Source organism: Plecotus auritus, assembly GCF_963455305.1.
Source record: "Plecotus auritus genome assembly, chromosome: 3".
Classification (NCBI taxonomy): Eukaryota; Metazoa; Chordata; class Mammalia; order Chiroptera; family Vespertilionidae; genus Plecotus; species Plecotus auritus.
In genome coordinates this window covers 3,561,430-3,589,084 of record NC_137772.1, presented here as the reverse complement: position 1 = coordinate 3,589,084, position 27,655 = coordinate 3,561,430, and the positions used below count along the sequence as shown (strand labels likewise).

Below are 27,655 nucleotides of genomic sequence, written 5' to 3'. Positions count from 1 at the left end.
CCTAGACTCTCGATTCCAATAATTACAGGCTGTTGTTGTTCCTTGTGATTAAGCCCCTATCCAGTGGTCGGCAAACTCATTAGTCAACAGAGCGGCAAACCGCGGCTCACGAGCAGCATGTGGCTCGTGAGACACAGTTTGCCGACCACTGCCCTATGGTAATCACCATGCTATTGGTTTTTAACCTGAGTGACTGGGAGGAGGTAAACACATATAAGTTGATGGTAAGAGAAGAATAGGGATAAAGTGGGGAATTCTCTTATTCTATTGTATTTCTCCAATTTTTATTTGGATTTTTTAGATATTAACCATACAATGTACATTAGAGAACATTTACCTTTTTCTTTCCCGTGCTTATATTTCTGATTGTTTTATTTTGTTCATTGCAGTGGCCAACATTTCTAACATAATGCTCAACAATCTTCTATATATATAAAACCCTAATATGTAAATAGACTGAACGGTGGAACAACCGAAAAACAGGTCACTATAACGTGCGTTGACCACCAGGGGGCGCCAGCGGAACATGGCGGACGTCGGCAGCGGCAGGATGGTGGAGCAGGTGAGCGGGGACAACAGACAAAGGCAGGGCGCCAGTCGCTGTCATCAGGGCAAGCCTCTGGTGGTTACTGAAAATTCTTTGCTCCCACGCACTGTGGTCCCACCTGCTGCCAACACCGGCCCCGCTTGCACTCACTGCCAGCGCCGGAGCCGCCACTCACACCTGCTGCTGGGACCCAGTGCTGGCCCCCATCACTCAGCACCATCAGTGGGTGCGAGCGGCGGCTCTGAGGGCTTCTCCACCTCCCCCTGCTCCTGAGGGGCAATCGGGGCAGCAGCCGCCGCTCACACCCACTGACAGCACCAGCCCTGCTCGCACCCACTGTGGCACTGGCCCCAATTGCTCCGCACTGTCAGCGGGTGCGAACGGGGCCAGCACCGTCAACAAGTGGGAGTGGCGCCAGGAACAGAGCTGCCAGCAGACGGGACCAGGGGCCATGACGGGAGGTGCTGGGCAGGGGCACAGAGGATGGGCCGAGACCTGCCCCTATGCCCACCATAGCCTTGCGGCCCACAGTTCCATTCAAGGTGCATGAATTCGTGCACTGGGCCCCTAGTAATGTAGATAAGTGGCATCCTTTTATTCCTGAATTTAATAGGAAAGTTCCTTTTATTTCTCCATCGAGTGAGATGCTGGTTTTGAGATGTGTGTGTGTGTGTGTGTGTGTGTGTGTGTGTGTGTGCATGCTCATATACTGTATATGTCATACTGATATTAAGGAAGTATCCATCAATGCCTATTTTATTGAGAGGTGAGACACTGATCTGCTACCTCCTGCACACCTCCTACCGGGGATCGAGCCCACAACCCAGGCATGTGCTCTGACCTGGAATCAAACAGGTGACTTCTTGGTGCATGGGTCAACACTTAACCACTGAACCACACAGGCCAGATGCGTGTTAAGTTCTTTTCAAATGCATTTTCTGTATCTTTGGAGTAATTTTTCTCTCTAGCTCCATGCTATAGACCAACACTCCCCAAAATTCATATGTTGGAATCCTAACTCCCAACGTGGTAGCATCAAGAGCTGAGTCCTTTGGTGAGTGATCAGGCCACGAGGGTGGAGCCCTCCTGATGGGGATGAGCGCCCTTGTAAAGTGACCTTGGAGAACTCCCTTGATGCTTTTTCTGGGAGGAGACAGTGAGGAACTGCCTGTCTGTGAACCAGGAAGCCAGCTCTCGCCAGCCGACCAGCACCTGGATCTTGGACTTTGGCGCCTCCAGAACTCTGAGAAATAAGTTTCTGTTGTTGTTAAGCCGCCCCGTCTATAATAGTTTATTTTAGCCCCCAGAAGGGAGTAAGACACTCTGTTAATGTGCTGGATTAGATGAATGGATTTTCTAATATTGAACCACTGTGCCTTCCTGGAATAAACTCCACTTGGTCTTGATGAATTAATTTTTAATATGCTCTTGGGCTTTCTTTGCTAATTGTTCTTTTACGTTTTTGTCATAAATATTAGTAAATGAAATTGATTTTTTTTTTTTTTTGCTGTAATATACTCAAATTAGAAAATGAATTTCTAAGTTTTCCTTTTTTCCTATATACTGGGATATTTTAAGTGGCATTTGGATTATCTGATCTTTAAGAATTGGGTAGAAATCCCGTGAGGTACTATTCTTCTGTTTTGATGGTTATTAATTATTAATTCTAATTACACATATTTGCTTTCTCCCTTTTTCCTTTATTGATTAGTATTTTTGTTGATTTTTTCAAAGAACTATCTTTTTCATTTCTTTTTTTAAATTTTACTTTATTGTTTAAAGTATTACAAATAGTAGTACATATGTCTTTTGTTCCCCATTGACCTTCCCCCCGCCTCCTCTACCCACTGGCACATGCCCTCAACCCGCCCCCCCCCCCCCCAGTGCCTTAATACTACTGTTCTTTGTATGCTTATTAATTTTTAATGTTATCAATTTTTTTATTCCACTTTTCCTTGTTTTACTAGTTTTAGGAATTAGATATTTAATGTCTTTTCATTTTTATTGTTATGATAACTGCTTTATATCCTAACATTCCTGGGATGCTGTTTTTAAATCTTGTATTTCTTCTTTGATTGGGAAGTAATTTAAGTGTGAAAACCCCGGGCGGGGAGTCTCCTGCTTCCCTGGTCCAGGGCACTTGACGTGCTGTCTCAACCCCGTGCTGGGGGGACTGAGCAGGTCCCGGGGGACTCCCCCGGGAGAGGGCCCCGTGCTGGGGGGACTGAGCAGGTCCTTTGTGACTCCCCCGGGAGAGGCCCCCGTGCTGGGGGGACGGAGCAGGTCCCCTGGGACTCCCCCGGGAGAGGGCCCCGTGCTGGGGGGATGGAGCAGGTCCCCTGGGACTCCCCCGGGAGAGGACCCCCTGCTGGGGGGACTGAGCAGGTCCCCTGGGACTCCCCCGGGAGAGGACCCCGTGCTGGGGGGACTGAGCAGGTCCCCTGGGACTCCCCCGGGAGAGGGCCCCGTGCTGGGGGGATGGAGCAGGTCCCCTGGGACTCCCCCGGGAGAGGGCCCCGTGCTGGGGGGACTGAGCAGGTCCCGGGGGACTCCCCCGGGAGAGGCCCCCGTGCTGGGGGGACGGAGCAGGTCCCTTTGCTGGCTGTTCTGTATGCTGTCCCTGTCATAAAGGGACCGTGTAACTAGACTGAGTCCAGAGAGCCCTAGGGAGCCAGCGAACCCGGGTGGTCTTGGGGATCCCTGATGCAGGAGTTCTCCCTAAGCCAGGGGTGGGCAAACTTTTTGACTCGAGGGCCACAATGGGTTCTTAAACTGGACCGGAGGGCCGGAACAAAAGCATGGATGGAGTGTTTGTGTGAACTAATATAAATTCAAAGTCAAGGAGCGGAGGGGAGAGCAAGAGAACCGGATAGAACAGCCGGATCCGGCCCGCGGGCCGTAGTTTGCCCACGGCTGCCAGGGAGGCTCCGGCCCGGTTCTGCGAGGGGAGGCGGAGGGTGCTTTGTCCTCAGTCCTGGGGATGAACTCAGTCTTCTGCTGGGTGCTGGGTGCTCAGGAACGTGGCCCCTGCGCCCTCCTTTATTCTGCCTGGCCTTCCCCCTCTGTTCCCCAGGCCGCCTCAGGCCCTGCTTGCCCCGTTCTCCTGTGGACACAGGGTGCTGGTCCTTGACCTTGTCTGCCCAGGATTGATTTCCACAGCCTCTGCTTCTGCACACATCCCTTTGGGGGGCAGGGGCCTTCGCGGCTTATTCCTGACCAGGGAGCCACGCAGCGCTCAGCAGCTCTTCGGACACCCCCCCCGACCCCCCCAAGGGGAACAGCCAGGCGAAGTCCGTTATGTCAAGGACATTCTCCGTGAGCTGTTACCACTCCGTGCTCCTCGTTGATATCTGTGAAACCGAAAAGGGAATCGCTGTGTGACAGAGAAGGATGGAACTCTGATACCCAGCGTGACTACTTTTTTCTGAGAGATTTTTACACTCCTGGGGACGCCTAAGGAGTTAAAACCCACAGGCACCAACGGAAGAAGAAGGAGACATCTGAATTCCTTACACCCTGACTCTGAAAGGTCTGTTCTGAAGGGGAAGGCCTCAGGAGAAGCAGAGATCTTAGCTTCGGGGTGCCGGATGTGCTCCCAGGTGTTCGCACTGCCCCCGGGGCGGGGAAGGACGTGGAGAGCCCCAGATGATCGGAACATGCCAGGAGGAGGGCAACTCCCGAGGCACGGGTCCTGCTTCCTGTTCCCAGGGTGCGTCACCCCGCGGCCCCAGTCATCGCTGTGTCATGCCATCATAGGAGCAGGTGGAGAGTGAGGGGCTTGTGACTCGGCACCAGCTCGTGACAGATGCCAAGAAGATGGGCTGGCTCTGCACCCTGGTTTTACCGGAAAGGCTGCCACGCGGCTCCCTGAGTGCTGCCGGGCCGTGGTGAGTCAGGCAGCGGTCAGCCCGGGGGACCTGGCTGACTCCCGGCCCGCAGGCGGCTCTGCTTTCCCTTGCTCCCTCATGGAAGGCAGGGCTTGCTGTAAGTGGCCGTATTTAGCAGCGGGTGAACGTTGTAACTTCGCAGGGAAGGATCCCTGGTGGTTCTTGCCGGGAAGATGCCAAGCAGAAAGCAGGGAGCAGATCCGGTGTTCCTCCTCTGGAAGGAACATGAAGACCAAGGCAGAGCAAACTCCACCTCAGCCTGCAGCCCGCATCTCTCCCTCTTCCGTCTGCCCTGAGCCTCTGGGCATGGACGAGCATACAGAGCGGCGGGATCACATTGCCTTTGGTTCAAAGAGTGAACTTGACATTCTCCTACCTAGCCTAGGGTCCGTGATTTTTGTTTTGTTTTGTTTTAAATATATTTTATTGATATTTTACAGAGAGGAAGGGAGAGGGATAGAGAGTTAGAAACATCGATGAGAGAGAAACATCGATCAGCTGCCTCCTGCACACCTCCTACTGGGGATGTGCCCGCAACCAAGGTACATGCCCTTGACCGGAATCGAACCCGGGACCCTTCAGTCCGCAGGCCGACCCTCTATCCACTGAGCCAAACCGGTTTCGGCAAGAGTCCGTGTTTTTGAGAAAGGAATTACTGCTTATCTGTGTAGCATCTGTTAAAAGTTACTTAAATGTATTTATTACAGAATTCCTGGAATAAAATATGTAGGTGATGGAGATGTAGAATGGTTTTGATGTTTACGTTAATTCTAAGAGAAATAATTCTTGGCAATTTTTTTCTCTAAGGTCAGTTTTTCTAGCCACATAACCTTGACATGTTACAGGGATTCACTGGGCGATTTCCTGGTTCTAAGGAGGAACCGTGTTGGGGAACTACAGTAGTGGCACGCCTCGGGCATGGAGCAGGACGAGGTGTCCATGCAGGCCCAGGCCCCCGTGGTATCGGGACAGGCTCCGGGTGCTGTGCTGGGTAATGAGGCTGAACTTAGAGGCAGAGACCACAGCGGACTTGCAGTCCTGTGTAAGGTGCGGATGAGAATGGGGTGGGAATACTGCAATTTGGGGGCACACATGGCTACTCAGAAGTCACTAAGGATGCTCCCAGATCCCAGTGAGGGATCTTTGATTAACTGCTGGTCTCCAGAGCTCAGGGGTATGGATGCTGTTATCAGTCTTCCTTACTGGAGTCATAGCTGATGGACCAGCTGCAGAATTGTATCTACAAGTGGTGGGGGAGGGGAGAGAAAAGGAGGGGGCGGCTGCCAGGTGTCATAGCCACAGGGCCACAGGGAGAGGTGTGGAGAGTGGAGGGACTGACATTAAATGCCTATTTCTTTTCTATTTACAACAAAATATCCATGATTTTGTGATGTGAATGGACCCTTTCTTTAATAGAAGGATAATTACAAAACTAAAACATCCTCTCATACCAATAAAAACTGAGTTGTTTTTAACTCTCCAATTCTGTGCACTTACTTTATCAAAACTTTAAATTTCCCTTCAGCCTATTTGTGTGTATAATATTTAAGTTATATTCATAGAAGAATGCTATCTAAATGCAAATGATAATTTAAAAAATTTCAAGAATTTTCTGGAGAGGATCCAAGATGGCATAGGTAAACACCTAAACTGCTGCCTCACACAACAATTTCAAAACTACAACTAAAAGACAAAATGTCTATCACCCATAACCACGGGAAAGCTGGCTGAGTGGAAGTTCTACAACTAGAAGGAAAGAGAAAAGAGCATTGAGACGTGCACAAGCGCTGAAAAGCTGAGGTACGGAGGCGCGCGATCCGGGCTGGCGGCAGGCGTTGCTTTTTTCAACCCAAAGGGAGACAAGCCCCCGATTACTCTGAAATCCAGTTTCTGGGGAGATGCGGGGGACCCAACCTCCTACGGGGAGAAGCTGGACTGTCTGCCATCTGGTCAGAAAGTGAGGGTGGCTTGCTTGCAGGGCTGCACACAGGAATAATTGTTTACTGCGCTGGGGCGTGGGACGCGGGGACGCGGTCGGAGACGCAGAGCTGGCTAACTGGCAGCCATCGCTGTTTGCCATGCTCTAGCCTAGTGAAGCCCTGAGACCCCACCCCGCACAACCTACAAACCCACCCAAGCTCCAAGCAGCGGCTTTAGCATATGAATGGCCTGCCCTATCGCAGCTTAACCTAGCAAACTTGCAGCCCGGGTCAGACAGCTCCAAAACCTCCAAACCCCAAGCAAAGAGGAGAAAACTGTAGTTCTCGCTGTAGCGCCTGCTGGGTGGCCTCAGACAGTAGCTGACCTGCACCCCATTGGAGATCCGGAAGCCAGTGTACCTCATGGTCAGTGTGAGAGACCAGATTTCAACTTCTCACATCCGTAAGTGACACATTCAAGAGGCAGACTCAGTGAGCACCAAAGCCCCACTGAAACAAGTCCTGCACCATAAGCGTGTCTCCAGCACAGCAGTTCTTCCATTCTAGACACAGCGGGTCTTCACAGCCAATTGGCCTGGAGGTCAATTCCTCCCAGTGTACCAACAGCAATCAAGGCTTAACTACACCAAGACTTTGCACTCAGCCCACAAAGGGGTGTACCAAAGGCGTCCACCTCAGGTGATTGGGGAGGCTGAGCTACTGGCCCTTATAGGTCACCTACCACACAAAGCCACTCCATTAACACAGGGAAGCAGCCAAAATGCGGAGACAAAGAAACATGTCACGAATGAAAGAAATGGAGGAAAGCAAACTACTGGATGACATAGAGTTCAGAACCACGTTTATAAGGTTACTCAAGAATCTTCTAAAAACCTCTGAGGAACTTAGTGACACCTTTAAGGATCTTTATGAGAATGCCAAAAAAATGGAAAAGGACCAGTCAGAAATTAAGCATACACTGTCTAAAGAATATACAGAAACTCAACTGTAGACCAACGTACCCCAAGAATCAAACCAAAGATCTGAAATATGAGAAAACAAAAAACACCCAACCAGAAAAACAAAAAGAAAAAGGAATCCAAAAATATGAAGATAGTGTAAGGAGCCTCTGGGATAACTTTAAGCGTACCAACATCCAAAGTTTTGGGGTGCCAGAAGAAGAGAGAGAGCAAAATATTGAAAACCTATTTGAAGAAATAATGACAGAAAACTTTCCCTGCCTAGTGAAAGAAATAGACGTACAAGTTCAGGAAGTGCACAGAACTCCATACAAGAGAAATCCAAAGAGGACCACACCAAGACACATCATAATTAAAATGCCAAGGGCAAAAGACAAAGAGAGAATCTTGAAAGCAGCAAGAGAAAAATGGTTAGTTACCTACAAGGGAGCACCCATACGACTGTCAGCTGATTTCTCAACAGAAACTATGCAGGCCAGAGGGAGTGGCAAGAAATATTCAAAGTGATGAACAGCAAGAACCTACAACCAAGATGACTCTACCCAGCAAAGTTATCATTCAGAGTTGAAGGTCAGTTAAAGAGCTTCACAGACAAGAAAAAGCTAAAGGAGTTCATCACCACCAAACCAGGATTACATGAAATGCTGAAGGGTATTCTTTAAGAAGAGGAAGAAGAAGAAAAAGGTAAAGATAAAAATTATGAACAACAAAATGACATCAAATACATACCTACCAACAAGTGAATCTAAAAATCAAGTGAATAAAAAATCTGAAGAACAGAATGGACTGGTGAATATAATAGAATCAGGGACATAGAAAGGGGGTGGACTGACAATTCTCAGGGGGAAGGGGGTGTGAGGGGTGCGGGAAGTGATTGGACAAAAATCTTACACCTATGGATGAAGACAGTGGCAAGGGGTAGGGCATGGGGTGGGGTGGGGAATCAGGTGGAGGGGAGCTATGGAGGGGGGGGGAGAGAAACACCTGTAATAATCTGAACAATAAAAATTTATTTAAAAAAAGAATTTTCTGTTTCTCAACCATTCCAACGGCTCATTCTTTAGAACAGCGATTTTCAAACTTTTTCATCTCATGGCACACATACTAATTCCTAAAATTCTGCTACACACCAAAAAAATATATAATTTTCACCAACCTGACAAGAAAAATTGGTATAATTTTGACTCATTCACATTGGACGGCTCGATGTGTTGGCCGCTGTCATTTTCTTACCCGACTAGGGAAAGAGGCCAGTGCCTGACCACATGGGTACCGCGTGTTTCCACAGTTCCTGCTGCACACGTTGCAAATCGCCGCCCTCCATCACCGAGCGGCCCGCGGCGTAGACCTGTCCCACTGAGTCAGGTGTTTTCTGCTGGCTTCCTACAACCCGCCCGGCCAGCACCTGGCACAGAGCACCTGGTAGATGACATGACACACAGTGGCTGGCTGGTAAATGGTGGCTGTGAGGAAGGGGATGAGCCATCAGCATCGCCATGACTAAGGCACACACCGCTATCTAACAGGTATTTAAAGCCTTGCCCCTGGCTAGACCTTCCCCCCAGGCTCTCATGGAATCATCACTTCTAGATAGAACCGAGCACTGAGGTGAAAGTTCATGAAAATGAACGGCTCGGGTAATGGGAAAATACAGTGAGACCAGGAGACAGCAGAGGACGTGAGGACATGGCAGCGTGGAAGGTGAGAGAGAGCCTTCAAGATGAGCTGTAGGTAGACACCTGTTCATTATTTCCACTGGGTCCTCTCCCCGAAGTAAAACAGCGCCAGGAAGGCTGGGGCGGGCAGTGAGGGGACGAGTGGGAAAGGTCATGAGAAGCATGCCCTCGGGAGGCCTGTGGGGGGAGCTGGGTGTGAACAGGCTGCCTCTGCGGTGAGAGGTCCAGGTCTCAGGGTGTGGGAGGACATGGCTGCTACAAATAATGTGACAGCAGGGACTGGGGCCTCCTGTGGTCCTCTCCTGCCAGCCCTCCTGTGACGCTGGGGGGCCCCACAGGGACTGGGGCCTCCTGTGGTCCTGCTCCTGCCCACCCCTCCTGTGACGCTGGGGGGCCCCACAGGGACTGGGGCCTCCTGTGGTCCTCTCCTGCCCAGCCCTCCTGTGATGCTGGGGGGCCCCACAGGGACTGGGGCCTCCTGTGATCCTCTCCTGCCCACCCCTCCTGTGACACTGGGGGCCACACAGGGACTGGGGCCTCCTGTGATCCTCTCCTGCCCAGCCCTCCTGTGATGCTGGGGGGCCCCACAGGGACTGGGGCCTCCTGTGGTCCTCTCCTGCCCACCCCTCCTGTGATGCTGGGGGGCCCCACAGGGACTGGGGCCTCCTGTGATCCTGCTCCTGCCAGCCCTCCTGTGACGCTGGGGGGCCACACAGGGACTGGGGCCTCCTGTGATCCTCTCCTGCCAGCCCTCCTGTGACGCTGGGGGGCCACACAGGGACTGGGGCCTCCTGTGATCCTGCTCCTGCCACCCCTCCTGTGACACTGGGGGCCACACAGGGACTGGGGCCTCCTGTGATCCTCTCCTGCCCAGCCCTCCTGTGACGCTGGGGGGCCCCACAGGGACTGGGGCCTCCTGTGATCCTGCTCCTGCCAGCCCTCCTGTGACGCTGGGGGGCCCTACAGGGACTGGGGCCTCCTGTGGTCCTCTCCTGCCAGCCCTCCTGTGACGCTGGGGGGCCACACCCGCCAGGGAAACTGTAGCTGTGCCTGAGCTCTGATGGCAGCTCTGCCCCCCCCCAACCCCGCCCTCCCTCCTTTTCAGACTAAGCTAAAGCAGTGATTGACCCAGTATTCAAACTGGAGGCCACGCCAAAGCCCTATACCAGCTGCTGGGTGTAGCTGAAGTGACCCGGTATGTGACAGAAACCTAAGGCCGCAGAGAGGAGGTGACCCCAGCTTCCTTCCTCCCCAGCGCCTCGTGGCGCTGCAGCTCTCTCCAGGAGAAGAGGGCGCCTCAGCATCCCCTTCCTCACCGCCACCGTTTACCAGCCAGCCACACTGTGCCAAGCCCTGTGTGAGCCGTCGCATGTCACCTACCAGGTAGACGGCAGGGGACAGCACTCGTCGCAGAGCCCTGGCTCAGCCCAGGGCAGGAGACAGGCTTCAAGCCGGAAAAAGTGACCCCAAGCTGTAGCAAGTGCCGCGAAGGGAAGGAAGAGGTTGCTAAGAGTGATTGGAGCCGATTGAGGGGCCGGGAGGACTGGAGGGAATGCCGAGAAGCTGCTTCAGTGACAAGAAAGAGAGCAGGTGACCAAGGTGGCTGCAAACCTGGTCACACTGTAGGTCTGCAGGTGGGCGGGCTTCCTGGCTGCGGTGCAGGGCCTGGGCCGTGTCTGCAGGGTCTGGGTCTCCTCTCCACCCGCTGCCCCCGGTTTCTGTTCCCTTTGAAGCCCCGGTCTTTTTGTGGTTACACGCTGTACCCCTAAGAAACAGAAACTTATCTCTCTCACGCCGAGCTGGTTGTATCTGGGATAACTCGCCCTCTAGGGGCAGGGAAAGAGATCCAGCCCTGAGACCAGGCCCTAACGTCCGTCTAACGGAGCCACGTCGGCAGAGAGCCCGCCAGCTGTCCGCCAGCACACGGTGCCGGGTTTCCAGCAGAGCAGCCAGCCACCGGCATGAAGATGACATTGCTCAGCTGTCCCGCCCCCGGGGTGGCCCTGGGGCTGGGTTTAGCGATGGCACGTCCATGGAAGTGACCCGTGTCACTTCTGATCTCCATCCTTACAGGGAGGGGCCTGGCCCCGTGTCCCTCCTTCCTCCGGCTGCTTGAATGTGAATATGATGGCTGGGAGTCCGCAGCCTCAGCAACCTGGACCGCCAGCTGTGATGACGCATGTAAGGTGTGATGAGGCATGTAAGGTGTGATGATGCATGTAAGATGTGATGATGCATGTAAGGCGTGATGACGCATGTAAGGTGTGATGACGCATGTAAGGTGTGATGATGCATGTAAGGTGTGATGAGGCATATAAGATGTGATGACGCGTGTAAGGTGTGATGACGCATGTAAGGTGTGACGACGCATGTAAGGTGTGATGATGCATGTAAGGTGTGATGATGCATATAAGATATGATGACGCATGTAAGGTGTGATGATGCATGTAAGGTGTGATGACGCATGTAAGGTGTGATGACGCATGTAAGGTGTGATGATGCATGTAAGGTGTGATGACGTATGTAAGGTGTGATGATGCATGTAAGGTGTGATGAGGCATGTAAGGTGTGATGAGGCATGTAAGGTGTGATGACGCATGTAAGGTGTGATGACGCATGTAAGGTGTGATGACGCATGTGAGGTGTGATGACGGCAGTGATGACGAGGTAAGGAAAGGTTCTGTAGTCTATCTTGCTGTTATTATCATTGCTGTCATCACACCTTAATGGACCACCAGAGGAATTTATTATTTCATGTTACTCGCATCGGCTCAGCTCCTAGGCGAGCTGTGTCCTCGCTGGCGAGGCTGGCTCCTGGCACCTGGAGGCTGGCGCATGTGTCTTAACTTCCGTGCTGAGTAAGAGCATCTTTCCCAAACCTCCCGCGGACGTCCCAGCGATGGCTGGTATTGCCTCGTTGTCCTTTTCTGGAGCCAGGAGGTCAAGTACGTAGACTGAGGTTGGATGAGAGATGATCCTCTGAAAAAATGCTGGGTTAAAAACAAAAAGAACGTCCCTGTCATTGATAAAGCATCCAGAACAGTGTTGGCACCTGGTAAACACTAGGAAGGTGTTCATTCTAACATGGAATCTGGTTTTGAAACTTTCAAATATGTCACGCTCCAGCTTTCAGCCACCTTTCCCGGGGTCGCACGGGGTGACTGGAGCCTGCTGAACCGAAGGCAGCCTCGAGTGAGGGCGGATGGTCTGTGGCAGGGGTGGGCAAACTTTTTGACTCGAGGGCCACAATGGGTTCTTAAACTGGACCAGAGGGCCGGAACAAAAGCATGGATGGAGTGTTTGTGTGAACTAATATAAATTCAAAGTAAAGGAGCGGAGGGGAGAGCAAGAGAACCGGATAGAACAGCCGGATCCAGCCCGCGGGCCGTAGTTTGCCCACGGCTGGTCTGTGGTCTTCAACTGCCTCAGTTCGTGGCATAGAACCTGTGCTGAGTGTTGGCAAAAGCCCATTACACCCCCCACACCCCCCAACGAGCCTGGATGTAATCTAAGTAAGGGACACCTCGGTGCGATTTGCTTTTCTTGCAGATCATCCCAATGCCGGTGGCATTACCCTCCTGTTCCCTTATATGGGAAGCATGGCTGGATGCCAGCAGCAAGAGTGCACCCCCAGGTGGTACGGTCAGGCAGAATGGAGTAGCTCTCGCCTCGGCTGCCATCGTGGAGAAGAACTGCTGCGATGGTGACAGCCTCCGTGGGCGTGTACTGCCCATCCATAAGGCAGGACCCCGCACAGGACCCGGGCACCAGCCCTGTGCCCTGCGGGAGCGCGTTGTCTGGGAGCGTGACACCACAGCGTCCAGTCCGCAGCAGGAGCCACGACCGGGCGCGCGGCCGGGCCTTTGCCAAGCGCCTGTTGTCTGTTTCCATGGCACAGCTTTTGAGTAAGTGAAGGTAAGCTAATGAAATAGGGTCTGCAGCCTCTGCTGAACGGAACAAGGCAAATTTGGTTAATTCCCTGCGAGGGTTTCAAGGTGCAGCGTAAACATTTTTGGTTTTATTTCAAATCCCTGTGCGGCCCCAGCACGGAAGGCTCCCGGGTGTTCAAACCAGCTGAGGGCCTGATCTGCCTTCCTATTTTTCTCATGAGATTTTACAAAATAAAATAGAATGAGGGTCATAACAGCACAGCAGAGAGCCATCATCCTACGAAAACAACTTGCATAATGTCTCCCTTTTCATTTTATCAGCCAGCGCTGACCTTCAGCAGCACCAGCCAATAGCCCTAAGTGTGCGCGGCCTGCGTTTAAGTCCCCCTCAAGCCCCTGCCGGGGCTGGGCGGATGGCTGCCATTGCACTGAACATTAGCAACCTCGCTGTTCCAAGTGTAGGCCTGTAGTTCAGAGGGTGTTTTTGTTTTTTTAAATAATAGGAATAAAAATGTCAATTAGAGCCTTTCGATTTCTACCAGAAAATAAGGGATCATATTGTAAAAAAAAAAAAAAGGAAGTGGTCATTTCAATGGAGTGATTGTATTTCCTCTGCATGGAAATACGTACTTATGCTAGCCCTGGCCGGCGAGGCTTAGTGGTGAGGCATCGTCCCGTGCATCAAAAGGTTGCTGGTTCAATTCCCAGTCAGGGCACATGCCCAGGTTGTGGGCTTGATCTCCAGTGTTGGGGGTGGGAGGAGTCAGGAGGCAGCTGATCCATGTTCCTCTCTCTCTCATTGATGTTTCTCTCTCTCCCTCTCCCTTCCTCTCTCTCTAAAAGTCAATAAAATTATTTTTAAAAATACGCTAAGATTTATCAACTGGAAAGCATTATGTCCCATTGACATTTTCGGTCTAATGACTTGGATCTGTACTGTAGCTAAGGCAAAGCACCCTGTAATCTCTAGAAACGAGATGCTCTCTTCTGTGAGAATTTAAAGACTAATATGGCCACGTTTAAAAGTCATTATCATATTCAGTATCTGAATGACATGAAATTATGTCTCTGAAGCACACACACACAAAAATGCCAATTTATGTAGTATAGTAACCTGGGATGCTAAAGGAAGGTGGGCGAGAGCTGTGGACGGAGAAGGGTTGGGAGTCCCAGGGTGGCCTCAGAACCCCGCTCTGACACCCATGTGGTGGAGAGGAGCAGAGCCGATACTTAGAAGAGCGACAGGAGGAGGAAGCCAAGGAACCTTTTCTATTTGGGAGTCACTTTTAGGATCACCCTTCACACTGCTGTTACGGTTGCCATGTTACCAGATGGGGTCTGGGCCCCGAGCCGGTCTGTCTTGGGTTGGCCAGTAGTGTGTGGGTTCGTGACGTTGTGCAAGAAAGATTTCACAGCACACGTTTTGAGAGTATGATTATTACAGCTGGGGACAGTGAACCGAAGGAAGGGCTTAAGGCAGAAGAAGCAACAGGAGAGAGAAAGTCTAGAGAAAAAGGGGGCCTTGGAGATAGGTTCAGGGGGTGAGCCCGGGATGAGCTGCTGCTGCCGGCTACTCCCCTGGTTGCAAGTCTAGTGGGGGCCCTTCGAGTTTAGGAGAAAGAGAGCAGAGATACAAGCCGTGGGTGTGCTCTAGGGAGAGCTCCCATGGGTCCTTTGTCTTGAGACTGTCTGTCTTCCTTTGACTGGTGGGGTTCCTAGCTGAGGTCTCAGGGCAGAGTCGTACCAGACTAGCCATTAGCTTCCTAGATGTGTTCTTCAGGATGCTGATTCATCAAAACGTGCATACAGAGGGGCCAGGGGTTATTTTCCCGTTAGTTTCATTTTTAAAGAACGTCATCAAGAACGTCAGGGAAGAGGGACTGGCGCCGAGGCCTTTCTGCCCTGAACGGTCTGCAATGTACAAACTATCCGCCCTTAGTGTCCTGGTTGGGGAAGACCAAACCTTGTGATTCATTAGCTGGCTGTAAATTGTTCGAACTGTGTGGCCGTGTTTAATTATTATTTTCTGTTCCCCTTGTGCCTCTTGTCAGGGAATTTTCCTGGCTTCTTACTATCCTGCCTCACCCACTCCATCATCTTACTAGAATACTTAGTTGGAAGTTACCCAGGAACTACTCCGACCAGATCTAATATTCTATTTTTCATCCTCATTCTTCTGCTTACTCAATCATTTGATCATGGTTTGAACACTCGTTGTTTTTAATGTACTAACTCTCGACCACCCTGTATTTTGACGCCTCTGTCTCCTTCCTGTCTGTTGTTTCTATGGGAGTCACTCACCAACTCTTAGCTTTGAAGAATCCAAGAGTATGAGCTGAGTCACGGCACATCCCCTTTCCTTTTTGTCTATTTCTGGAGCACACACAAGATTCCATCTCACAGAATCATCACGTATAGCCTGCCCTACGACTTTAGGTACTCATTTAGGTACCCAATTAAATACAGTCTCAGGCTGATCCCTCAGTGTGTGTGTGTGTGTGTGAGAGAGAGAGAGAGAGAGAGAGAGAGAGAGAGAGAGAGAGAGAGAGAGAGAAAGTGGGGGGATCTGGGTGGCTGTCTTATTCTCAATGCATGTGCTCCTTCACATTGTGAGTGCTTACAAGTAGAAAGGATGAGCAGTGACTTGAGCATGTATTTCAGAGCCAGAACTGTGTTCCAATAATGCACTTGCTCATAGGAACTCTGTAGGTCACGAAAGCTGTCTAAAGCCAACTTCTTCATCTTTAAAATTAGACAATGATACTCACCCCTCTAGACAGAGCTAGCAAGTAAGATTTACGTCAAATGAGCAGCATACTAGTACAGGAGACTCAACCGTGATTTCTCCCTGTGCTGGTAACCCCCTCCTGTCACCCATCTCAGTAACACAATTGTTGAGCTCAATTTTGGTTTGATTGATTGACTGATTGACTAATTGGCAGATTAGAACAGTTGGGATAGTCTGGCTCATCAACCAAATCCCTCCACCATGTCCTCTCAATAATGTAAATGATGAAAGTTTCCCTCAATAAATCACTTCAATTACTAACCAAGATTTTATTTTTAAGAAAATGCTAATGTTGAGAAGACAGGGGCACCGTATGTTTCAGGGGACTCTGACATATTAATAAAGTCATTTGGGAGGGTCTACAATGTGAAAAACACAGCATCTAGTTTATATTTGATGAGTTTGCTTACTGTGATTTTATTTAGTTTTTGTTTTTATTGATTAATAGAATTAGAGATGGTAAAAGTTGCTGAAGGAGTGTAAAAAACACAGAAAATGAAGGCATCTTGACCTCATCTCCTAACTATCATCGTCTTTTTTTCCTAGTAGTAAAGCTATGGGGATTTAAAGGTGATGCCCAGGGCCAGCAGCCTATTGAAGGAAAAGTGTCCCTCAGCCCCAAAGAATCCCAGCCCCCAGGAGCTGATGGGGAGACGGTTATAACAGCACTTCTGGTAAAGAGGGGGAGTGAAACCCTAGACGTGACTGAGGCAGGATTTGCGGGTAATCCTGGGGCGCCTCAGTGGAAGTCAGCGTAGTGACTCAGAGCCCGTGGCGGGCCAGCTGTCCCAGCCCAGGGCTCCCCGCGCGTGTGGTCCCCATCACCACGCCCCACGGAGCCTAACTGGAGGTGCTTCCCTGGCAGGACCTCATCATTCCGTTACTTTACCTTCAGGGCTGTGAAGTCAGTGGCACTGGGCCCAGTGAGTGGCCGCTGAGTCTAGTTCTCCGCCTGTGAAAATAAGACCTCTGCGGAAAGAGCTCAGTGATCTCTTTCTAACACATTGGCCTGCCTTATCGTTCCGGGTGCCACTCCTTCATCTCGGGAATGTTTCTGGGGAATCAGATGAGACACTCGGCTTAAGAAGCAAATACCAAGGCGGGGAAGCAGCCAACACTGGCCACCGTGACTGGTCACCGCTACCTTCCTTTATCCCAGGAAGAGCCACTGCTGTGGGCTTGACGGTTTTACTATTTGCCATTCTGTTTGGGTTTTTTAAATTGTGTGTTTTAGAGACAGGAAGGGAGAAAGAGAAAGAGAGGGAGAGACATTGAGATGTTGTTCCACTTATTGATGGACTCGTTGGTTGCTTCTTGCACGTGCCCTGACCGGAGATCAAACCCGTAACCTTGGCGTATCGGGATGGCCCTCTAACCCACTGAGCTCAGGGCGGCTTATTTGTTATGCTGGAGCTTCTTGGAGGAATTGGGAAATAGTTCAATTCACGGGCCCCAAACTTGGTCATAGAAATGCATGTACATTAACTCCCTGTGCGATAGCCATTTTTATATTTTGTCATATTATTTTTGGCTTATGTACAAAAATATTACCATGCTACCTTATTGTTCTTAATAATTTACTCTATTTCTCTTTTTAAAATATAGCTTGTCTACGGATTCCCTGATAGCTGCATTTCATTCATAAAAATGCATCAAATGAGGGTTTACAAAAATGACAGGCTTAAGGAGGATATTGTTTTGCTTGGTGTCGGACAGTCTAGGTAAAACACTTGTTTACGTGGGAATTCTTTGGAGCCTTCACCTCCTGGGGGGGGGGGGGGGCCTTCTCCGACTCCCCTGCACCAGGGCGAGGCTGCTTCTCCAGGTGCGCCCACCACACCCTGTCCTCGCCTCGATGTGTCTGAGGTCTTGTCTATCTCCCTTTCTAGACCCTGAGATCCTTGTGCAAGGATATTACATTTTTCTTTTGTCTCCCCAGCATTCAGCAAAATGTTTGACACATAGTAGGTGCTTGAAGTTTTCACTGAATGGAAACTAAAGTTATTTTTCTATGGCTTTCCAGTCAATCCACCTATAAAATTTTTTTTTTTCTTCTGACAACAGTCCAAGCTGCATCATGGGCTGATTGGATGAGTCCTCGTTGAGATCTTGGATTGCGGACGGCTTGAGGACTGAGCTCAGGCTCTGCAAATAGGACCATGCTCAAGGCTTGACTGATGGACTCCGTTTTACTCGCTATTCCGAATATCCTGTACAGGACCCCGTACACAAAGTCTTCAACGTGTTCATGCTAATTCCACACCAAGAAATAAAAATAAAAAAGGCCACCATGTGTATGTGGATTTCCATGCCCGGATTTTGGAATCCGGAGGGGCGAGGCGAGGGGAGGCGTGTGTTTATTTGCAGGGTGGAAAGTCAGGAGCCTGGGCCGGCCCGCCTCCCCGGGCTCCCTGGAACGGGTCCGGCCAATGGGGCCTGGCCCGCGTGGCCGGAGTAGACAGGCTGGACGCTATAAATAGGCGGGGGCCCCTGCCCCGGGATTGCCGCCGGGCCAGCTGTCACTGCGGACCGGCCAGCAGCCGGGCAGCCGGGCACTTGAGCGGGGCCTCGCTGCCCACATTCCTGCGCGGCCATGTCGGTGCTGGAAGAGGGCCGGCCCTTCGCTCAGCAGCTGTCCAACGTCTACTTCACCATCCTCTCCCTGTTCTGCTTCAAGCTCTTCGTGAAGATCAGCCTGGCCATCCTCAGCCACTTCTACATCGTCAAAGGCAACCGCAAGGAGGCGGCGCGCATCGCGGCCGAGTTCTACGGCGCGGCCCCGGGCCAAGGTAGGTGCCCTGGCTCCGTCCCGCTGAGGCTCCAGCATCCGCCCCAGCAGCACCTTCCTCTCCCGGTCGCTCCCAGGAGGTGTCTTACACACTTGTTGTTGTGGAAAATGTTTGCGAACTCCATGGTTTCATTTAAAAAAAAAAAAAAAGGACTTTGCTGTGGAACTGTCTGAGTTAGTAAAAGGACGGGATCTTTGCAAACCAGATGGATGGGAACCTGCTTTTAAAAACACATTAATCTGGCAGGTGTGGCGCGTTGGGTGGAGCGGCATCGCACACACCAACTAACCACACGCTGTTCTGTGCATAGCTATTTTAAAACTTTAAACCCTCCCTTTGCCATAGTTTTGCAGGCTTCGATCACTGATCCCACCCGTATGGTCCGTTAATGTATAGCCAACGTTTTATGATTTTTAATTCAAATCTGTAGGCGTAAGGGAAGCATGTATTTAAAAGAGTAGATTTGGAGATCTGGTGTGTTTGTCACCACTTTCATTTTACTGAGATTAACCACTGGATTACAGAATAAAGCACAGCGTGTCCAGTAAGGTGTGTGTGTGTTCCTGGTGGCTGGTCGATGCTTTGCTCCATTGGTAAGAAAGGGATGATAAGAGGATAGAAACATGAATCAACATGTGTATGTGTGCGGCCCAGTACATCCCCCATGCCTCCCAGGAGAAACTGAAGTATGAGGCCACATGAGACACAATGCTTTGAATCATAGACGTTAAAGGTTGTAAAACCACTTATGTTCTACCGGTCTGATACTCTGTACAATCAAAACAGTTCTTGTGGCGGGTTTCAAGGTGACATTTTAAGATCTGATGGTCTTGTGGTTAATTTCCGGTGTGAAAATCGGCAGGCAAGCACACACATTTTAGATCCCCAGATATCTCTACCATAACTGAAATGTTCGGAATCTAAATATCCTACCACATAATTATAGAATGTAACTTTTTTCCCAGAGCACTTGGAGTGGAAAACTTGACCTCTTAAAAATCTGATTGCTTCCGTTTCTCGATTTGGGAAAATAATTCCTTTTAAACTCCGGTTACCCTGTGTGTACATGGAAAGTTGAGTGAAGGTCGGAAATCTTTTTTTGGTGTATGAGGTAGAGCATGAGCATATTTTCCCCAAGGAAGCGTTTTCTTATGCAAAGCGAGGACTTTATGAGCTCATTCAAAGTGGGCAGAATCTAACGGCCAGTGTGCAACTCCCACGGGGAAGGTGGGCCCCAGAGCAAGGAGGCAGCATTTGACCCTGCGCCCACCAGCCTGCTTCAGAACAGGTGCAGCTATGGAAATGTGGCAGCGTTTCACTGGTAGACTGAATATCTTGTTTAAAAACATCAAACATCGAAGACTAGATTGTTAAACAAAACCACATTTCCAGATACAAGACTAAACAATAGGTCCCAGCGTTTACCCTCAAGGGCAGCCTACGCTCATTACCATGATTCATAGTCAAATCTTGTCTACGTGTTAGGAGAATTGCCATATGTAAAAACCTAAAATATGGGCTAAAACGCTATAATTGTGTGTGTGTGTGTCTGTGTGTGTGTGTGTGTGTGTGTGTGTGTGTGAATTGACAAGGGTTTTAGAGGAAGCTATGGAAGCTCATGTTTTGCACATATTTTTGTGTAAATAAAAAGCAACAATCGGCTTCTCTTCAGCCTGGTCCCCAGGTGATTAAGCTGGTGTGACAGGCATATATGAAATGGCTCCCTGCTTTTTTCGAGTCTGTGTTAAGATGTATGAGAACTCTAGGATTATTTCCCAAAAAAGGGAAGAAGGAAATTAACACTCATTAATAGAAAACCCTTTTCCTAGGAATATTAACTTGTTTACAATTTTTGTTTTGTGTTGTTTTTAGCGGTAGATCTCTTTAACAACATTCTGCCTTCCAATATCTTGCATTAATCTATATGTTAAGTAATGGAATATATTATGATAATTTTATTCAGTGTAAGCATAATTAGTCTCCTTTTAAAAAAAATTTTTTTTTGTATTAGAAGGATAATCAGATACCTAGCAAACACTTTATTGATCTCCTACGTGTAAGAATTCATTCTTTCTTGCCCAGGAAATTACTATTTTCTTCATCTTAATGTAGCTTGTTCTTTTATTTACTACAAATAAGCTATTTTTATATCGATTATATTTTTATAATTAACTAATCAGGCTCAATTATCTTTGTTTAATCTGGCAATTTCCTCCTTCCTCGGGGAGATTATCACCTTTACTCCACTTCGAATTAGGTTTCTTCTTCCTCCTTTCAAGACTTAGCCAGATGGCTCCCCAACATTTCTGATGTGGGTGGGGGTGCCAAATTCCGTGAAATAGGAGCTCGTGTGTGTGTTTCCACGTCCTTCATAATCAGAGAAGACCCTGCTGACAGCCCTCTGGATGTCCTCCCCATGGGCAGCGTGCTTGGTAGGAAATGAAAGAACCCGTGTCTTCGACACACCTGCAGATCAGCCCACTGTGCTCCACAGATGTCGGTGGTCTTACAGCGCTTTCCCAACAGGCTTGAGACCAAGGGATGATCACCCAGCAAGAATGAAAGTGCAGCACACCTAAGTGATTGCTAACCTGGCTTAAGGCTATTTCCTTCTTGATCCCGTTGTTATTCCAATAAAACTAAACTCTGCCTTTTCACCTTCTGTACCGATGACTTTTATCAACACCACCATCAAGTAGAAGGGACCTCCTTGCCACACTTCGTTATGTAACTACCACCTGTACCGTTCCTGCTGTTTAAGGTCCTGGTGACGGTCTCTGTGTACCACAGGTCTAGTCCATTTTTAAAGCTAGCCCTGGACTTTGAGACTGACTGTGAGACTAACAGTAGTTGAAAGGTGTTTTTCCACTGTGCTGTCAAACAGTACGGAGAGCAAATGAGGCTGCGGGGAGTTCACCGATTTTCTGAAGTCACTCCAAGGTCCCTGAAGAAGCCACGAGCTGCTAATATTCCAAGAACACCTCGGGAGTTAGCTGGCTCCTCTCTTCAGTTAAGGGCAATATTTCCAAGTTCTACTTTAGGCTCGGAAGGAAATTCAGTAGATTTACCCGCAAGTGGACAGGGCCTGTTCTAAGCACTTGTGTTTTGAGCACCCCTGATAACAAGGAACTAAAGAAACAGAATATAACAAAGACAAAAGGTACCGTTCCCACCTAACTGAGGAGACAGTATATCAGCATATACTAATGACTTTCCAGGTACGCTCTTACCAAAGGAATCTGGTGAATGGGAAGACCAGTCTCAAGTCAGGACTTTCGGAGATATTCATGGTGAGGTAGATCTTGAGTTGACCGAGGAAGGAGCAGAAGCATGGATTTAAGCCTAGACTATTAAGAGACGATGGATTTGACGGCAGTAGAAGGTTTATGAAGCAGAAAACGATGTTAATAACTTGGCCACAGATATGGAAAGAATTTGAACGGCAGGCTAAGCAATTTGAACTTAACTTTGAAAGCAGTAGGAGTCATTGAGAGTTTCTAGCATGAGTGTGTGTGTGTGTGCGGGGGGGGGGGGGTGTGAATGGGAAAACGCCTGCATAAAATCCTAATTTAAGATAGATTTAGATATCCGTGATCTTTGGAGTTGGGCAATGGGACAGGCTTGAGATAGGTAGCTGAGGAGTTCCCTGCCATAAAGCGATGAGACCGAGGTTTGTTTGTTGGTGCTGGCGCGGATAGAAAAGAAAGAATGACAAGAAATACAAATTAAAGAAAGAAGAAAAGAAGAATGGATGAACCGGATGATTCCTTTAAATAACATTGGCAGAGAGAGCAAACGTTACCTTAGGGAGCTGTCTCCCAGAATTCGGTTTAACATATCTAAAGAAAAATGTGTCAGTCACAAGGATTCATTGATACACAGGCAGATCTGCAGTTCCCAGCCACCCCAGAGAGGTGGGTCCTTTGCTGCGTAGCCACCTCCCCTCTGGTGTGAAACGTCAGGGTAAATCAACTAGAATCTGAATTCTGTTCTTGCATTTGATTTATTTAATGTATTCCCTTTGTCCCACCTTTTCATCGCCAAGCCACTTCTGATTATTACTTGACTCTCCCTCCAGACCTGTCCACAGAAGGAGAATGTGCTGGCTTGACCCAGCGCTGCGTCCGTCCGTCCGTCCGTCCGACACTAGCGGTCCTTGTTGTAGATTCATGCACTTGAGTCTTGATAGCGGTCCGTAGCGTTTGTGCCCTGTGAGTTGTCAGCGCCCCTCTGAGATGTGAATTTGCTCCAGCTTTGCTGCCAGATCAGGTTTTCAAGCCTGTGAGGCCGTGGACACATCTGAGACTGTGGAAAACTCATCAAGGTACTGTCTCTGCGAGGCTGCTTGGAAGACCATCTGGTGACTCCCCACCTCTTCGGCCCTCTTTCCATCCCTGAGATTTTCTGGGAATACAGGAGAGATGTAGCATCATTGCATGCGATATCCGTGTTTGTGAATTGATAACTTTGGACCTAGGGTCGCCAGGAAGCAGGCGGTGTTTTCCTTGAGCTGTCTATTGTTGATACTTGGAAATGGCTACTGTGTAAGCGTGTCTCCACAAGTTAAAGTGCATGTCATTTGGAGAATAGTGTGAACTGGGTGGGAAAAGCAACTGGAATTTTATGTAATATCATGTCATTTTTCCTCCATCAGTAAAGTCCATCTCAGGTCTTAAAGCTACGCCAGGAATTTAACTTGACAGCAGATGCTGGCGACCGACGGCACCCAGGGCTATTTCTCACACCTGCTTCCCAGGAACTCCGTTCAGGTGGCTTTCGGGGCTGCTGTGTTGATTAGATATGAGGTTAGTTATGTTAGAAACATTACCCAGAACCTCAGCAGTGAGCCATTTCAAGAGGCAAATCTGTAGGCTGGCTTCTTTCCTGGTGTTCATTATAGAAAGGTATTAAAGAAGTGAGAGCTTGGGGCACAAATTCTACACTTAGGTGGAACACTGCCTGAAATAACTTGGATCAATAGAACTGCTCTTCTATGACGAAAGCATAACATTACAATCGGAAGTGCTAAAAAAAATGTTTTTAAAGAGATTTTCATTTTACCCAAGCTCTGCTAATGTTCAGGTATGCCAGGCCACTTTTTGGAGAGGAAACTCCTATTATTGCATGAGTGTAAAATGGAATTTGGGGACAAAGGCTGTCATTGTCATGTATTAATATCTTTCTTCTTCCTCCATCTTTGGAGAATGGCATGAATTTGTGGAATTAAGCAACTTAGCACAGTTGATGATAGCTGAGGAGGGATCCGTTTTCCTGGGAATAACCTTCTCATGCCTTTGGTTCTTCTCTTTCTTCCTCTGGTCGTTCAATTATTTGCTCATTTATTACAGCGTTTTCTTGTGTATCTTTACGTCAAAGGCACTGTGCTGGGCATTAAGGATAAAATTACCAACACACCACTGTCCCTTTCCCACAGGAGTGTATAGGCTAGTGGGAGAGACAGACAGATAACCAAGGCATTTAAAAGCATCCTAAGTGCTATTGTGCATGGTTAAGGAAGGGGCCGTGGGAGCCCAGGGGAGAGAGTGTAGATAAGAATGCTTCTGCCGCCCTAACCGGTTTGGCTCAGTGGATAGAGCATCGGCCTGCGGACTGAAGGGTCCCGGGTTCGATTCCAGTCAAGGGCATGTACCTTGGTTGCGGGCACACCCCCAGTGGGAGGTGTGCAAGAGGCAGCTGATCGATGTTTCTCTCTCATCGATGTTTCTAACTCTCTATCCCTCTCCCTTCCTCTCTGTAAAAAAGCAATAAAATATATTTAAAACAAACAAACAAAAAAAAAAGAATGCTTCTGCCTGGGACATGGCTCTTAAGTAAGGGCTGTGCCAACAACAAGCATGCTCTCTCCCATAAGCATGCACGGTCCTTAGTCACATACTTCCCAGTTCCACACTCTCACTCCTGTGTACTTTACACCTCTCAACCTACTAGCACTATTATTCCTAACTCACATCTCCTGCCTACATCTTTACCTAAAGCCTCAGAGAGTTATTGCTAAAAGAATTTATTTGGGGGGAAAGAACAGGTATGCTCATTGCTTATCCACTAAGCTTTTGGAAAATTAAAAGCATTTCGGTGATATTTTTCAGAATGAATTTTGTATATATTGATAGATGCCCTTGTTATACTCAACTCTGAAATTTTTATATAAAAAGGACAGTTAAAGAATGAAAACCAGGTCTCAATTTTATCCTTCCCAATTTACTGTCTCTTTTAGAAGTGGTAAATTATTAAAGTAAGCGACTTTTTCTTATTAATGGACCTAACTGACAGTTTTATATTTAATTCAATTCAATAAATACTTGGATACCGACTCTATTCCTGGCACAATATTATGTGACACATGTTCATAGTTGGATAACGCCTATGACCCTGTACATATGTGGCTGTGCATATATATATTTACTTTTTTACGACCTATGACTTGCCTTTTGAGAAAAAGAAGACTTAGGTGAGTGGAGCCAAACCTTGTACATGTCCAACACCCCAACAGCAAGCAACTAGACATTCGTAAGGTGCTAGGTAAGCAGTGTAGTTCTGGAATGAACGTTCCCTAACGAAGTCCATTGAGAGCGTCAGGAACTTCTTGGAGAAGGCAGAACTTACAGTTAAACTTCTAAGACAGGTCCTATCTGGTTCCGTGCAAGTGAGGATGAAACCAAGCTGAATCTAAAGAAAGAGAGGAAGTGGAGGACGTGGAACTACACAAGCCTGGCTCATCTGCGATGAAGACTGAAGATAAGCCTTGGATGAGAACGCAGAGTGGGGTGGTTGGTGTCAACGTGAAAAATAAGCACGCATCTTCTCAGAGTGCACATCCAGAAGTAATAGTTCTAGGAAGAGCCTTCTCATGCCTTTTCTGGATTTAACCTACAAAAAAGGGTCATTAACTAATGATGCCAATGCTTACCACCGTAGGCATCTTACCGACTCCTTGGTGTAACCTCATGCACCACGTCTTGGAGGAGACAGAATGCCTACGTGACATTGACCCCACAGTGCACATACTCAGAGGGGCTCCGTGGCGGTTCCGGGGCTTCCTGCAACAGTCTTAGTACATGACACTCATTTCCTCGCCTGGAGGAGGGGGGAAAGGTTAGCACCGGTGACAGACAAACCGTGCCCTTGAAAGCTGGTGGAGTATTTGGAATGCCTCTTCCTCCGAAACCACCTCAGAAAGTTCTGGAAGGAAGAAAGGGAGGAGGAAAGGGAGAGGGAGGGCTATGTGGACGACTTTTGGCTTCTTCTTTACCAGCTGCACAAAGAACAAATCATCCATTCTCTCCAGCCTTCTCTCAGCAAGGCTACACAGCAGGCCATTGGCTTTTAGACTGAAAATGTCCAAAGCATGCCGGGTCCCAGAGGGGAGGCTGAAGGAGCCTCTGACATCGCCAGCACGCCCAGGGAGCCCGTGGTGGAACAGGTGCACTCCGCCAAGTCGAGGGAAAACATGGTAGAGTGATCTTTTTTCTCAGTCTCATAATTCTCCACTGGTTACTGCGAGACAGGGTTTTAACAATCTGCCCTCTGAGTAGATTTAGGAGTTTTCTAGACGATCCTAGGGACCGAGAGGCTGGGGTGCTGTGAGGGGACAAGTTTCCCATGCGCCCCCTTCCCCTCTCCAGCAGAACAACTCGGCTTTGATGGCTCTTCAGAAGGTTGGCTTTAGGAGGAATTTTTCTCTAAAGAAAAAGATAACAATAAGGTTTTAAACAAAACGGTCCCAGTTCATGTCAGAGACCATGTAAGTTACATGCATCTTTCCAGAACCTGACCCCCCCTGTGAAATGAGTCACAACTGAATATCCTTTCAGCACTCTTTGCGGAGGGTTAGGGATACATGTGAGAGGCCGGGATGCTTCTTCCTCCTCCCTTCCTCCCCCGGGGCAGCTGTGTCCATGTCACCACCGCCTCCTGAGCGGGACAGAAACGCCCGGCACGCAGGCCCTTTCCGGAGGCTTGCGGTCTCCCTGCGGGCAGGCCACAAACAAGCTGAAAGGTGAAACCCCACGCCATCCCTGGTCTTAAATAGCAGCGCTGGCTCCTCCGTGTCGCCAAGTGCACAGCCTGATTTAGCTGAGGACGGAGGCCCCGACCATGCAGTGGAGGCTGGCGGGTGGGAAACCTGCCCTTGGCCATCAGGACCTGGTCCAGTTCGGGGCTAGCGGGCTGAGTCAGGGAGGCAGCCGCACAGGCTAAGGCAGGGGTGGGCAAACTTTTTGACTCGAGGGCCACCATGGGTTCTTAAACTGGACCGGAGGGCCGGAACAAAAGCATGGATGGAGTGTTTGTGTGAACTAATATAAATTCAAAGTAAAGGAGCGGAGGGGAGAGCAAGAGAACCAGATAGAACAGCCGGATCCGGCCCGCGGGCCGTAGTTTGCCCACGGCTGGTAATGGAAGCCCTTCCCCCTCCAAGGAGGCCTCCCCGGAGAGCAGGGCGAGGGGAGCAGTGGGCGATGCCTCTGAGCACTGCCCGCCTGGCCACAGCAGCGCATTGTGACTGCAGATAAGGCGAGTTCTGTTTCCAGTCTCTCCCTCGTTCACTGGGGAGATGACCAGACCCGTCGCCCACCCAGTAGAGCAGCAAGTGGTTTTCAGAACGAAATGACCCACCCAACAAATTTCAGAATGCGCCAGCTTTGTGTCTTACTTCCCTCCTGAGCCACAGCCCGGAATGGAGAATTAGGAAAAGGAAAAAGGCCAGTTCCCTTAGAGTTCAAGTGCCCAGCATCGCAGACCCTCTGAGTCTGAGAGAGAAGGGCCACTTCTCCATAGTGACTCCCCCCAGCCCCGGCCCCCAAGGACTGAAAAACCAAGGGGCTCAACGAAAATGCGAGTGAGCGTTTCTCCCAGCAGTCATGATGAAATAGCCCATCTAGTAAAATCCAGGCTAGGAGCTAGGTTTTGTGGCTCCTTGTCAGTCATTACTCAAATCCACAGAACAAGAGTGGTTTGGGGTCGAGAGGCTATGTCCTGTCCAATGAACGCTAAAGCAACACTTGCGTATCTAATTGGGGTGATAGTACAAGAATGCGAAAGAAATGGAATCTGTCTGAATAAGCTCAATATTTAGGGTCTCCTGGAAGCAATGTAATATTTGTTTTGAAGAATTTTTGTTTATGAAAGTTCATTCGATTCAATGTCTGAGATTTTAAAAG

At 49.2% G+C, this 27,655-nt stretch overlaps 1 protein-coding gene across 1 annotated transcript in view; it reads left to right on the top strand.

Annotated features, from left to right (window-relative positions):
* Positions 1-12,641: 12,641 nt before the first annotated feature.
* Positions 12,642-27,655, top strand: part of ASB5 (ankyrin repeat and SOCS box containing 5) — a 55,870-nt gene continuing 40,856 nt past the window's right edge. The window contains exons 1-2 of the mRNA XM_080661003.1: positions 12,642-12,924; positions 17,752-18,476. Coding sequence (XP_080517129.1) covers positions 18,281-18,476 — 196 coding nt within the window. The 5' untranslated portion in view covers positions 12,642-12,924; positions 17,752-18,280. The remainder of the gene's footprint in view (positions 12,925-17,751; positions 18,477-27,655) is intronic.